The 15169-nt window shown below is 32.3% G+C and overlaps 1 protein-coding gene across 11 annotated transcripts in view; it reads right to left on the reverse strand.

Moving 5' to 3' along the window:
- Positions 1–6823: 6823 nt before the first annotated feature.
- The window catches only part of LOC127708467 (single-stranded DNA-binding protein 3-like), an 83027-nt gene continuing 74681 nt past the window's right edge, over positions 6824–15169 (reverse strand). For 6 of the 11 annotated variants that reach the window (XM_052213355.1, XM_052213338.1, XM_052213389.1 and 3 more), the window contains 3 exons: positions 14051–14123; positions 13085–13203; positions 6824–11628 (listed from right to left, as the gene is read on the reverse strand). In XM_052213355.1, coding sequence (XP_052069315.1) covers positions 11521–11628; positions 13085–13203; positions 14051–14123 — 300 coding nt within the window. In that variant the 3' untranslated portion in view covers positions 6824–11520. Of the gene's footprint in view, positions 12654–13084; positions 13204–14050; positions 14124–15169 lie in introns of all 11 variants that reach the window. The other 5 variants (XM_052213409.1, XM_052213418.1, XM_052213400.1 and 2 more) reach the window with 5 other exon arrangements.

Genomic DNA, 15169 nt, shown 5'->3' on the forward strand with positions numbered 1-15169 from the left:
TCTTGTAATGTCTAATTCTCCTGCCAGTTTATAACATGGGAGACTATGTCTATTCTTGATGAAATAGAGAAGAAACGGATTTGGTGTATAATTCCACAAAATCCCTACAAGCAATTAAAACCCTGAGAAAAGACAGCACTTTTATTGCTGTTCTTCATCAGAAAGTCAGGTTCAAGTCAGCAACATAATAAAATGTCCGCTGGGTGCAGCTTGATACGACAGCAGAGGTCGAACCCTGAACAGTTGGGGCAAGTATGGACACAACATTCAAGCTTGATACACACTGAATTTGGATTGTGATTATATATTTGACACAGCATAGGTTTCAGACACAGAATGAATGTGGTCTAAGAACTTATAAATTTTTAATTTACCTATTCAAACCATATAATTATTATTTGCTTTTATATATAAATCAGAAATAACCAATTTAAATTGGAAAATTTTAAAGAAAAAAAAATGTAAAAAAGGAAAAAAAAAATCCCTCCCCCCAAATTTTTTGAACCCCCTTATGATTCATCACCCCCAAACTCAATCCCAGCCTTCCCTTTGTGGTATGGTACCTTGCAGTACAATTTCAGAGATATCCATACACTTGAACACAAGTTATTGTCTGAAAACTAGAAAAATGCTTGTTTTTTTGCCCCCTTTTGGCCCCAAATTCCTAAACGTTTAGGGCAGTTATCCCCAAACTCAAAACCCAGCTTTCCCTTTGTGATATGAAACCTTGTAGAACAATTTCATAAAGATTCATACACTTACGCACAAGTTATTGTCCTGAAACTAGAAAAATGCTTGTTTTTTTTCCCTTTTTGGCCCCTAATTCCTAAAATTTTGAGGCAATTACCCCCATCATCCATCCTAGCCTTCCCTTTGTGGTATGTTACCTTGCAGTACAATTTCAGAGAGATCCATACACTTGAACACATGTTATTGTCTGGAAACTAGAAAATGCTTATTTTTGGCCCCTTATTCCTAAACGTTTTGGGCAATTACTCCCAAACTCAATTCCAGCTTTCCCTTTGTGATATGAAACCTTGTAGTACAATTTCAGAAAGATCCATACACTTACACACAAGTTATTGTTATGAAACTAGAAAAATGCTTGTTTTTTTCCCCTAACTCCTAAAATTTTGAGGCAATTACCCCCAAAATCAATCCCAGCATTCCCTTTGTGATATGGAACCTTGTGGTACAATGTCAGAGAGATCCATACACTAACACACAAGTTATGTCTGGAAGTTACAGAAATGCTTATTTTTGGCCCCTAATTCCTTAACTGTTGGTACCATAACCCCCAAAATCAATCCCAGCCTTCCTTTTGTGGTATTGAACCTTATGGTGAAATTTCATAGAGATCCATTCACTTAAACTAAAGTTAGAGTGTGAAAACCAATTTGTCTTCGGATGACAACGCTGGACGACGCCAACGTCATACCAATATACGACCGCAAAATTTTTTTGCGGTCGTATAAAAATTGGTTTAGAGATATTCTTTGCCAGCTGTAAGAATCACTATATATCTGCATTAAGGTACATAAATGTGAGGATATACAAACAAACTTCTAGACCAGTTCTGTAAAAATATCTTTGACAGTTGGTTTCAATAAAATTAACTGCCATGAGTAAGAGTTTTACTTCAAAATAAGGAAAAACAATACCAGGGTAAAGAGATACCCACTGCATTACCATTGCCAAAATAAATTGAAGTGCTTGTGAGCCCAGGTGGGTATATATTTATTTCAATGTGTATTGTGAACTTAATTTAAAATTTAAACATATTGTGTTGTTTTAAGCAAGAACACATATTTATTTAGTCAATATTGTGAATTGAATTAATTCCCTTTGTCCATCCCCAAATTGTTCCATTTAATTTTATAGATTTGTGATATTTTTAATTTTGACTGCCAAATTTCAATTCCATTCTCATATTTGTAGTTGCCTTTATGATTTCTGAAAGAATTCTCAAGTTTATGATGCATTGGAGAGAGCATCATTGTATCTACTATGACTAGCTATTTTATTTTCGCCCTGGTTAAAATCAAAATAGACTTTGGACCACTTTCTTGGATATCTTCCATCATAAACATTAAAGAAGAACACTTTCTTGGATATCTTCCATCATAAACATTAAAGAAGAACACTTTCTTGGATATCTTCCATCATAAACATTAAAGAAGAACACTTTCTTGGATATCTTCCATCATAAACATTAAAGAAGAACACTTTCTTGGGAATCTTCCATCATAAACATTAAAGAACACAGACTTCATAGAAATTGGTATTATGCCCTTTGAATATATTGTACATTAGATGGACTTTACATATTTTCAAACTCTGTACAACATTACATTATAAAATGCTCTGCAGAGAGCAGCTTGATACGACAGCAGAGGTCGAACCCTGAACAGTTGGGGCAAGTATGGACACAACATTCAAGCTTGATACAGCTTTGCATTTGGATTGTGATTAAATATTTGACACAGCATAGGTTTCTGACACAGAATGAATGTGGTCTAAGAACTTAAAAATTTTAAATTGGACATTCACCTATTATGGTCCAATATCCAAAATCTAAATACATGGTTAGATTCAGCATATCAAAGAACCCCAAGAATTCAATTTTTGATGAAATCAAACAAAGTTTAATTTTGGACCCTTTTGACCTCAATGTGGACAAAGTTGATAACGGGCCCAAAAATCAAAAATCTAAATACATGGTTAGATTCAGCATATCAAAGAACCCCATATATTCAATTTTTGTTGAAATCAAAGAAAGTTTAATTTTGGACCCCGATTTGGACCAACTTGAAAACTGGGCCCATAATCAAAAATCTAAATACATGTTTAGATTCAGCATATCAAAGAACCCTAAGAATTCAATTTTTGTTAAAATCAAACTAAGTTTAATTTTGGACCCTTTGGACCTTAATGTAGACCAATTTGAAAACGGAACCAAAAATTAAGAATCTAAATACACAGTTAGTTTCAGCATATTAAAGAACCCCAAGAATTCAAGAATAAAACCCCATTGAAATTGGTCAAGAAATAAGCAATTTATACGAAGTATCTTCTTTTGCACAATACTGTGCAATTAAATATTTCTTGCTATTGCGCAATACTGTACAATTGACAATTTCTTGCTATTGCCCAATATTGTGCTATTGGATTTTTCTTGCTACTGCGCAATACTGTGCAATTGAAGATTTCTTGCTATTGCGCAATACTGTGCAATTGAAGATTTCTTGCTATTGTGCAATACTGTGCAATTGAAAATTTCTTGCTATTGCACAATACTTATTATATAATAATTTACACATCCTGTTTGGTGTGTATCTCCTACCATATCATTATTATTTGCTTTTAAATATAAATCAGAAATAACCAACTTAAAATGGAAAATTTTAAAAGAAAAAAAAAGGAAAAAAAGAAAAAAAAGGAAAAAAAAAAAAATCCCCCCCCCCAATTTTTTAAACCCCCTTATGATTCATCACCCCCAAACTCAATCCCAGCCTTCCCTTTGTGGTATGGTACCTTGCAGTACAATTTCAGAGAGATCCATAAACTTGAACACAAGTTATTGTCTGGAAACTAGAAAAATGTGTTTTTTGGCCCCTTTTTGGCCCCAAATTCCTAAACGTTTAGGGCAATTACCCCCAAACTCAAACCCAGCTTTCCCTTTGTGATATGGAACCTTGTAGTACAATTTCAGAAAGATCCATACACTTACACACAAGTTATTGTCCTGAAACTAGAAAAATGCTTGTTTTTTGCCCCTTTTTGGCCCCTAATTCCTAAAATATTGAGGCAATTACCCCCATCATCAATCCCAGCCTTCCCTTTGTGGTATGGTACCTTGCAGTACAATTTCAGAGAGATCCATAAACTTGAACACAAGTTATTGTCTGGAAACTAGAAAAATGCTTATTTTTGGCCCCTTTTTGGCCCCCAATTCCTAAACGTTTCGGCAATTACCCCAAAACTCAATTCCAGCTATTCTTTGTGATATGGAACCTTGTAGTACAATTTCAGAAAGATCCATACACTTACACACAAGTTATTGTCATGAAACTAGAAAAATGCTTGTTTTTTGCCCCTTTTTTGGCCCCTAATTCCTAAAATTTTGAGGCAATTACCCCCAAAATCAATCCCAGCATTCCTTTTGTGATATGGAACCTTGTGGTACAATGTCAGAGAGATCCATACACTAACACACAAGTTATGTCTGGAAGTTACAAAAATGCTTATTTTTTGCCCCTTTTTGGCCCCTAATTCCTTTACTGTTGGTACCATAACCCCCAAAATCAATCCCAACCTTCCTTTTGTGGTATTGAACCTTGTGGTAAAATTTCATAGAGATCCATTCACTTAAACTAAAGTTAGAGTGCGAAAACCAATGTGTCTTCGAACGACGCCGGACGACGCCAGACGACGACGACGACGACGACGTCATACCAATATACGACCACAAAAAATTTTTTGCGGTCGTATAAAAAAGATGGTAGATTCATAGACTGTTTGAACTCATGGGTGTTGCTACATTACTGTATGTTGTGTGTACTCCCAAAACACAGGTGGAGAAGTGTTTTAAACATAAGTAACCAGCCATTGACCTACTACAATAATTTGATCACACTGATAGTAATTTTGATCCCCAAGAGGCAAGACAACCCATAAAATATCAAAACTAATGACCCAGTAGCTTAAAACCCAAATCAATTTCATTAAATTTGGAGTAAAATTCAAAGTGCTATTGAAGGGTAAGCATTGATTACTATCAGTTGAAAGGAGTAAGTTCTGTAAAGGCCATATTCTACCCCAATTAATAAGTTCAATATTCCAAGAAGAAAAATGTTTTTAAAGTGATGAATAGAAAAGTTGAATAGAACTCTTTATGTACGAGTTTTATTTAAAAGCATTGATTTTAACATCCAAAATAGACCAAAAATAGAGATTTTTGCAAAATTTGAAAAAATGTCTAGATTTCAACCATATTAAGGCCTAGGAAACACAGCCCAGGCGTCGACGAACAAAATATTTTAGTTAGATCTGTAAAATGTCAGCAGACATTATGTGAAAAGATCTTTTCTGTTGACACATGCACTCTATTTTGACCAGTTTTCGTTGAAGTTGTCGTGGAAAATCAAAATGAATGCTATTTGTAACGCCATAAATAATACGCAAGTACGTAAATTTTCATCAAAAAGACTTATTTCCTATCCAGTCATTTTATTAGCTATGATTCATTGTGATATTGGTCATTAAATCCTTATTCTAAATTGTAGCTAGAAATGGGGGCTACTTTAGGGCCTTATCGAACTTACTCCAGCAACAAGTGGAAAGGAACAGGTGAATTGCCACCAGAAATGCTGATTTATTAATTTGTTTTTGTCCTGAATAAGCATGGTTAAATGTATAACAGCATTCAGCAATAAACAAGCAGTAAATTATTAAATGGTCATCTATTTACAAGTGTTTAGTATCAATATCAAATAGTTTCTATAATTCTAATCTGAAATTTACTTTTTACTTTTCAAAAGGCAGGAGTAAACATCAAATTCTCCGTCATCAAACTTTACTCTGCTCAAAGAACAAAATTTGTGCTCAGAACACCAAATTCAGTACTTTGGTTGATATCTATGTCCTAGTAAGAAGTATGAATTGTACTAAACATTTTTATGACTAGTAAAAGGCTAGGTAGTCATATTTTTTGTTTGTTGATAGATTGATGTCTGTTTAACAACAAATATTGCATACACATTCTGAATGGGAAAAAGTAATGTATCCTGCTTTGTACTGGACTTCATCATTGAGTTAGATTATTATCATTTTAACTCACAATGTAACATTCCTCAAGAAGCAATAGGGGTCTCGGTGGCCGAGTGGTCTAAGCAGTCCAACTACTGTATCACTAGCCAGTCAACACTGAGGTTGTGAGTTCTAATCCTGCATGGGGTAGGTGCAAGACTCCAATCTTAATTTTATAGGATTGTCAGTTTTCCTACCAAAGGTCGGTGTTTCTCTCCGGGCACTCTGGCTTCCTCCACCAATAAAAACTGACCGCCATGAAATAGTACAAGAGTGTTGAAAGTGGTGTTAAACACAAATCAATCAATAAACAATATTCTACCTGAAAACTTTATTCGTACTCTAGCAGACTAGCCTGCTCTTACTCCTTAATCCTATGTGGCTGGTGGAGAAGCAAATACCAATTTTCAGGTTTTGGGTTTGACCCAACCAAGGATTGATTTATTGACACCATATGCATGTCATCAAACTACCATGTGCTCACGAGATTAAATGACAAGTACAACACAGATTTAACAAATGACACTGAAGCATTAAACTAAAGGAGAATAGGCACATCTCAGAAGCACTCTCCTAAGATAAAATATGAACAATCATCTTTCAGAGCTTTTCAGTTCTATCTGATGTTCCAAAATGACCAATAACGACTCAGATTTTACACATGTTACTGAAGCATAAAATTAAGGATCATTGGAAAAAATATAGAATACTGTGGATTCATTATTAACGTTTGTTGTATACAAATATTGTGTTGATTTCATGGGTATAGACAAATTGTGAATATAAATGTTCAATGAAGTATGAAATTATCATAGGCTTGTATGCAAAAATTTGGCAAAACTGCAAAAATGAAGTGTAGGCAGAAATACAATTTGTCATCAATTCACCAAACTTGAGTCCAACATATTATCATTTGTACATCTTTCCAGTACTTCCATTCCTACTGCTAAGTAATATCTATTTCTTGTCTTCTTTGTACAAGTGACGCAGCCAATTAAAAAATAAGAAGACATAATTGCATGGTCTCTCTGATATTTTATTAACATCATATATATATATAGAGCCCTCATCACTACAGTTGACACAATACACAACATTACAACACAGACGCTCCTGTGTAAAATGATTTTTATATTACAATATTGCCAAATTGTCTTTTGATTGTGAAATGTGTTTGTGGTTTGTAAACATAAAGAAAAAAAAAGATATGATGATGATGATGATGATGATGAGGGCTTCGAAAAATAAACAAAAGAAAAACAATGATTTATCTCCCTTTACATCAATGACGTTCATAAAAATATGTATACGGCAATTTACAAAGCATTGCAGATCTATAAACAATGAGTAATAAATACAAGTTTTGTTCAACAAATATATATATATAAACAAAATCATTTATCATCCGTTAGTGTTGACAGAATTGCATTTGATATGCTTTGTATGTTTTGTTTTTTTTTTATATAAAAAAATGATTTCATACAAACAAATGGCGTTGGTCACAACTTAAAATTTAATGATGCGAATTTGGTCATTTAACTATTCTAACTGTCTGACATGAATTATGATTCTTATGACAAAATGCATAATTTTAATAGCTGCAATAGTATCAACATTAACCTATGATAAATGTAAACAATCATCACATTTCTATGACCTAAAAATAAATAAGAATGGGAGACAACTCTTCAGAGACTTTGCGTAAACTATGGTGCAGTGGATTTCACTGTATGTGGAATTTGACAGAATATTTAAAATTGAAGGTTTTACTACTGAAAAACCCTCAATATGAGGTAGTCTTCTTATGGCATTATATTGGGTATGAAATTTGAGGCCTAGATTTTAATAAAACCATTACAAAATGAAGCGTTGGAAAAGTTTTTGAATTATAAATTATATTTACCTATATATAGAGGTGAACTGTTTTCTGGTTTAAAATGAAAATTTAACTTTTTTTTTAAATGTCAAATTTAAAGTAAGAAAAATGGTTGTTTGTGGCATTTTATCGAATAAACAGGGATGAAAATCTAGAAAAAAAGAAATAATGACATTTTCTAGATTTATAATTACACAAATTTTTGAATAATAATAACATGAACTGGCAATAACTCATTTCTCCAACCTTCTAGAAACACAATAAATGCTTGTTAAATTAACATTTTGTTTTCAAAATTTGTGGGCAATGTAAAGGCTATATTATAACTTAACAAATATAAACATCACAAATCTTCATCAAATATTAATCATAAAAAATTCTGTTCCACAGATTAATTTAAAATTCATCCAAATTATAATAATAGTTTATCTGAAGTAAAATCAATTTTCTGATATGTTGAAAAGATTAAACTCCCATAAATAAAAATTTAATAAATTGGCAGTTCAACTGGATTATTTGCTATTTTCAAATTGTGCTGTTTTCAATTCCCAAAGCCTATATGACACTTGTAAAAATATCAGGGATGACTGTCTTCACAGTTTTTAAACAGCACTACTGCTACTAAATGGACAACAAAAATGTAATGTCTACATGGTTTTTTTCCATAATCAAATATGACACCAAATCTACAGTTACTATGGTAACACAAATGTCATTTGTACATATGTTGTTTATAAAAATTTAAAAATTCAGAACATTTAACTTCACATGAATGTACAAGTATTGCAAATGTAACTACATGAGACTTTTACTATAAATAAACACGATGCAATTTCATTCTCTCATCTTTTATTCCCTAAATCACAACAACTTTCTTCCTATCTGATGAATGATTTTCATGGTACAAATATAAATACACTCAATATGAAATTTTATTCATACAATCGTACAATGGTTATCTGACACACAAGTTAAGTCATCTGACCAATGTCACATGGGAGATCACATGTGATGACAGTCACATGATCCATAGAGTAACATGTTCAATACATAAATGTAAATATGAAAATTCCTTACAACCTAAACAAAAGAAAACTGCAACCAAGATCAGTACAACTTATAAATTGTCTTTAGGTCACATTAAAATGATAAGGTGAATTATAAACAAGTGAATATCAAATACAGAAGTTGATTGGGTGCCCTAAAAGTAAATTAAGGATTTATATTATTTAAAAAAAATTAAAGGCTTTAAAGAAATAAAAGCATCATCGTTGAGATTCCTAAACTAGCACAGCTTAAGGTAAAGAAGTAAAGTCTTTGGTTTTGAAATAAAAATAACAGAAAAAAACAACTATTATGCCAAAATGAGATACCATTATTCAAATTACAACACATTTTGGAAATTTAATGATTTCATATAAACAATTGTACCAGTTCAGATAAATGACATATTTATGATTTCCCCACATTTAAGTCACAACCACAGATCTTTAACAAAAATTCGCTACAATGTTAAACCCACAGATACTCAGTAAAATTCAAGAGCTGTGGTTTGGAATAAGAAGTATAGACTATAAAGAAGTAAGTAATCCAAGTTAAATATTTAACATCATTAGTAAGAAAGCAGTTTGGTCAATTGCGACAACTACAAAAATATGTATATCAGTATTTAATTAGTTTCATGAGAGGTCAAATCTATTTTTGATTGTTACATGGACTATTTAAAAAGCTGTTGAAATAAAATTTAGTCAGCTGATTCAGGTGAAGAGCCTTAATCTAACGTTCTGTCCGAGTAACTTTGACATCAACAGCTTTCATCGGCTGTCTACTTTGACCTCAACAACTATCAAATTGAACCTCCACAGCTCTCAAGATGGACATCAACAGCTTTCAACTTACATATCAAAATTATTAAGTTAAAATAGCCCAGCAACAATCTGAAAAATAATTTGCACTCAAAAGAAAATGTGTACAAGACTGAGAGGTCTTTGCAAAGAAGGCTGCACAAGAAATAAATATCTTGAATCTTTCACAAATTCCTTACAGTAAATAAGATTAAGTACAAAATATTATCTTTCTGTTTAATTACTTTTATCCATGGTGGTTTCCTATCAGAGCAAATTTTGTGGCCATAAAGTACAATTTTCTAAACAATCAGTCGGTAAAAATTATCAAAAATACATGATTGTTTTAGCAAACTTTACAATAACATTTGACAAATTTTATCTGAAACATTAGTCAAATATCAAGGTAATTTTTGTTTTTACCTAATTCTCAATTGCATCAGAAAAAAAAGAGAATTTAGACTTACCTTGACAGTATTAACACCCATAAAGATGGCCATGATTATCTTTCTTTACATTCTTTGGTTCCGTTGGGAGGAAACAACACCATGGATAAAGTACAACACAATATAATCTTATAATCAGTCTACTTAAAGTGCAGATCGGGATAAACCAGGAAAATATCGTACAAGTCAGATGTTAAAAACCAAATATTTTTTGTAAAGTAGTATGCCCTTCCTATGTTGAACCCCTTTCAACTTCAAATAATTTATTTTTCTTATTTGACTTGTAAAGAGTGCACTTGTAAATTGACTTTAAAAATCTTTTGTGTTTTAAAAAAAAAATTCTACTGTAAGTCACTATTCCCTGTTAAGAACTTGTATCAGGATTGTACTCTTTGCCTGGTTTATACCATTTTTAGGATGTGCAAACCTAAGAATAATCTCTAAAGCCAAAAGCCAAGTGTGAAGATGGCCATCAAATGGCATATTAGTAAATAGGAAAGCTGTAAAAAGTGGAAAGACTATCATATAGTAGTTAGAAATATGTTTTAACAATAGCAATAATTATCTGTGGTCTATGTCTTGACATCATGAATTTCAAAACATTCACACTTTCCAAACTTCAAATAATCAGCTGGAAATAATGATTATTTTTTTTTTGCATCATACCCAATTTTTCACATGTCCATCATTTTTACACAAAGCCCATGAAATGAAGGGCTTCATCATCAAAATGGTCATGCAGATTAACAAAAAAGGAAGAAAATGAGTATAAAATTCTGTTAAATCATGTTAATACTAAAGCAAAAGACATAATTAGCTTCTACAAGCTAAAATGATATAACATAAAGGCAGCTTTGGCTTAAAAGACTATTCCTTGTTCAAACAATCCTGATGTTCCCTTATAAAATAACCTGACAAATTCAATCTTGTCCACTTTAAAACCTTTGAAACCTTTTACCCTTTGCTTACAATGCAAGATTTGACCAAGATAAGGAGCGAAATAATTCGTAAAATGAGTAGTTTTATGAGTTATAAAATGCATTTTTTTTCTTGCACCAAGAAATTCAAACAAAAGCACCCTACAAACCATACACCAATGAAATTTGGCAGTTCTGAAAAAATATGATTTAATATAAAGTGAATAAAAACAAGGAGAATAGCACTTAAACAAAAGCGTTCATGGTTAGGCACGACAATCAGGCGCTAACGACTAGAAAATAAAATGGTTCAAATAAAAAATTTCCAAAAACACAAGAACAGGTGTTAATTTTGACTTATTTGATTCTAAACATGACTTTTTTGTTCGTACTGGAATGATGTGTACTAGGCTCCCATCTTTAGTAAAACCATCCAATTATGTAGCAAATGATAAATGGAACAGCACCATAGAGATATCATATTTCCCCCCTACCCAAACACATACATTACGAGAAAGAAATGCATGCTTAACGCGACTGATAAAATGTCATATGTGTACAAAAAAAATTATAAATAACAATTATAATTTACATGACTATTGTTAACAATTCTACGCGAGATTTTTTTATCATGGTGCCATAAAGTTATATTCTGGGTGATCGTCTTTTTCAAATCGTTTTGCCTCTTCCTGCATAGATTCTTTTATCTTTAGGATTGCAGCAGATTCATTGTGTTCCTGCAAAGGTACAACAGATCTATCAGTTGAGGTCCCACACACCTGTCAAATGCACCTTATAGCAGGTTGAATCGAGTGCACCCATCAATAAACTGTGACCAAATGTGCAAATTTTGATAAAAACAGTACTCCCCTACTGATAACTAATTTTTGAACAATTTTAAGTTTCTTTTTTGACAGGTATGTGAAAGTTTAAAAATTATCACCTGTCTTACTTTGGCATGCTGACAACAAATGATTTCTACAGACGTTAAGTCATGCTATAAAATATACCAGAAGAAAGACAGTATACTGGATGATTTGAAAGTGAGAATTTTCAGATGACTTTGGATTAGGATGAGAGATGTATATTAGTTGGTGCTTCAATTGACATGCTTGCACGACTGACTTGAGAGAAACCAGCACCTTTCTGTTTCTAATTGACTTTCTCTTATGTGCAGACATGCTCTTTTGGTGATGTAAACATGTGTGATTTGATCAGCATTCCAAGAACTGACGACCATACTAGAAAACATTGGGCAACAATTTCATGTTATAGGTGTGGATCCAAAACTTCATCTACAAAAACTCCCTCTAATCCACTTCACTCCATGTTAGTCCTCTATGTCGTCTTGGATCCACACCGAACTTTATCCATCAAGATTGTTTGATTATATTCTGTCTTTATTCAGATTAAGCAATATAAGTAAATAAAGAAACTAAATGAGTCAAAAATATAAAAAGAGGAAAACAAACTGAAAATGACAAGCAAGTTATGACAGAAAGAAGCTATTTGAGATCTGGCATGCAAAGAGATTAGGTAGCCGTTGGTGAAAATGAAGCATGTGTTGTGATGGTTAAAGAGTCATACACACAGACAAAACACCGTATATACAGTAACATACAATAAATAAAACAATATCATCAATTTACAATCAGATTAGTACAAAAGAAAGAAATTCTTTCATCAGATCTATTTTTAAAACGAGATAAGTGCCTTCTGAGCAATGTTGATTGAACTGCGCCTACTGGGAATCAAGCCATACCTGCAAATATGGTTGATTTCATTCATTAAATGAATTTATATGCAACTGTAGGTGATTTCATCAGATCTGTAAAATGTACATGATAATTCTACAATCTTTGATGATGTATCTGTGCTTGTCCATAAACCTGGCAATTCCCTCTCAATTATTGCTTAAGAACCGGTTCCTGACTATATAAATACAAAATGAACTACTACTATTTAAAATGCTTTGATATTTTCCATCTATTGAAAACACCTACAGATGCACAAGTAAACTGTAGATTGTCCGAACTAAAAGTTTGATAAAAACAAGAGAAGGTATTGAATGAATGGTTGATACAAATCACATGACAATCATGTGACAAAACATTGGAATTATGTCCCACATCATGGTTTTCTTTGAGCATCTTGTCAATTCAGATCTTTTTTTCACAAACTGATCTGACTTACATTATCTTGGTATGCTAGATTATATGCACCCATATCGCCCGTCCCACTTACAGGAGGTAAATCATCCCGCGGCGTTCCTGGACCATTTACTGGAGAATTTTTCATTCCATCTATATCACCTACAAGGGAAGAAAACATACATCCAACTTGCAATTAAACTTCAATAAAATTAAACTTGAAGAAACAAACATTATTTCAAACAAATTCTTATGCTAATTCGTTTTTTTTTGTAGCTGTTAAAAAAAGCCCCATGTCTTACTAAAGGCTTTTCCAACATTGATTGTGGTGGAGGATGGGAGTTAATGAAATTAATTGATTGTGGGAGGTTGAATTTTTCTTAGAATTATGTTAGAATAAAGAATAAAATGTACATTTTATATTATGGGTGGCTTGGGTCCAAAAAAGTGCCTCCCATGCCAATATTTTGAAACATTTACCATTATTTCATGTGTATTAACATTTGCATTTAGATCAAAATGTTTTTAAAACTAAGATGAATATACTTGCTCACTTTGAGGTTGTTACATTTCTTTTAAAATCAATATTTTGAGATCATAAAAAATATCTTTAGTAGTTGTGTACATCCTCAAACAATGCATTTAATATAATGAAAAACAAACACCAAAGTGCCTAGGAAAGTCAATTTAACCTTTCTGATAATGGCCCTTACAAACACCAAAGTGCCTAGGAAAGTCAATTTAACCTTTCTGATAATGGTCCTTACAAACACCAAAGTGCCTAGGAAAGTCAATTTAACCTTTCTGATAATGGTCCTTAGAAACACCAAAGTGCCTAGGAAAGTCAATTTAACCTTTCTGATAATGGTCCTTACAAACACCAAAGTGCCTAGGAAAGTCAATTTAACCTTTCTGATAATGGTCCTTAGGCTGTTAATTATCTTGCTCAAGTAACTTGGTTAAGGTTTTTCATTGGGATGACTATTACCGGTATATCTGTCACACTTACCATTCATAACATTCATTTCTGGACCCATCACTAAACTACCATCGGGTCCTCCTGGTCCCATCCCTGGAAAATGCTGAAAACAAAAAAAATATTGATCTAGAGAAGGGTTTCATTGGATTTGTTGAGACCAATCATTAAAATAAATGAGGTGTGATAAGAGCCATTATTTGGCCCCTGTAATTGCAAAAATAGTAAACTTATTCAAACCGTTCATGATGATGCAAATTTTTTAAATGAACAGGTTAATATAATCTGGATACTAAAGCACAGAAAGGCCACTTGTGATGTCACTATGATGTCCTAAAAATGTCAAATTTACTTATTTGGCCTAAAATGACCATCAAATTCAAGGAGCCAAATCAAAGTGCTTGTAAGCACTGTGAGGTAAAGATTGCTTTTATTTTGCAATAAGAATTTAAAATAAAACATTGAATTGTATTTAGCAAGGCAAATCATAAATTTGAATTTGAGTTATCTTCCTTTGTTCATGATTGTACATTTGTAGTTAAGCTCAGATTCATGTGCACAACAGAAGTTTTCTTGACAAGTAAGGTTAATCAAATTCACATCATATTGTAATTAAAATATCTGATATTAACATATCATTAATAAATTGCATGACATTAACTGGATAGGAATGTTAACTTCAGTGCACTATTTTGCTATAAATATCAATGGAAGTGATAAACCCCAGAAGATAAAGATATCAAGCCAGTAGCGTAAGGTGGCCTTAGCATACTTTCACCTTTTACTGAGGATTTGTTAATTTATTTTATTAGGGAGTTGTTAATTTGATTGAGGAATTGTTTACTGGCTCCAAAATAGTATCACTTAGTAAATAATTTATGATTTCAGGGGGGTGCACTCTTGAGGTCCCTTTTTTTACTTTTTGAAAATAATTACTGTGACTGTTGATTTATGATTGAAGATTACCTGTTTATATCCAAAAATATTTCAATTATTTTTTTATATACAAATCATCAATTTATGATTTCATAGATTTAATAGCATGGTCTTATTTTTTTTCATTAAAAAAATCCTAAAAACCTAAAACAAACAAAAATCAACCGGGCCTTGCTATGTTTTCTTAGCATCAGAGCTGAAGTATAAATTTACCAG

The sequence above is a fragment of the Mytilus californianus genome, unplaced genomic scaffold, assembly GCF_021869535.1.
Source record: "Mytilus californianus isolate M0D057914Y unplaced genomic scaffold, xbMytCali1.0.p SCAF_1, whole genome shotgun sequence".
Lineage (NCBI taxonomy): Eukaryota > Metazoa > Mollusca > Bivalvia > Mytilida > Mytilidae > Mytilus > Mytilus californianus.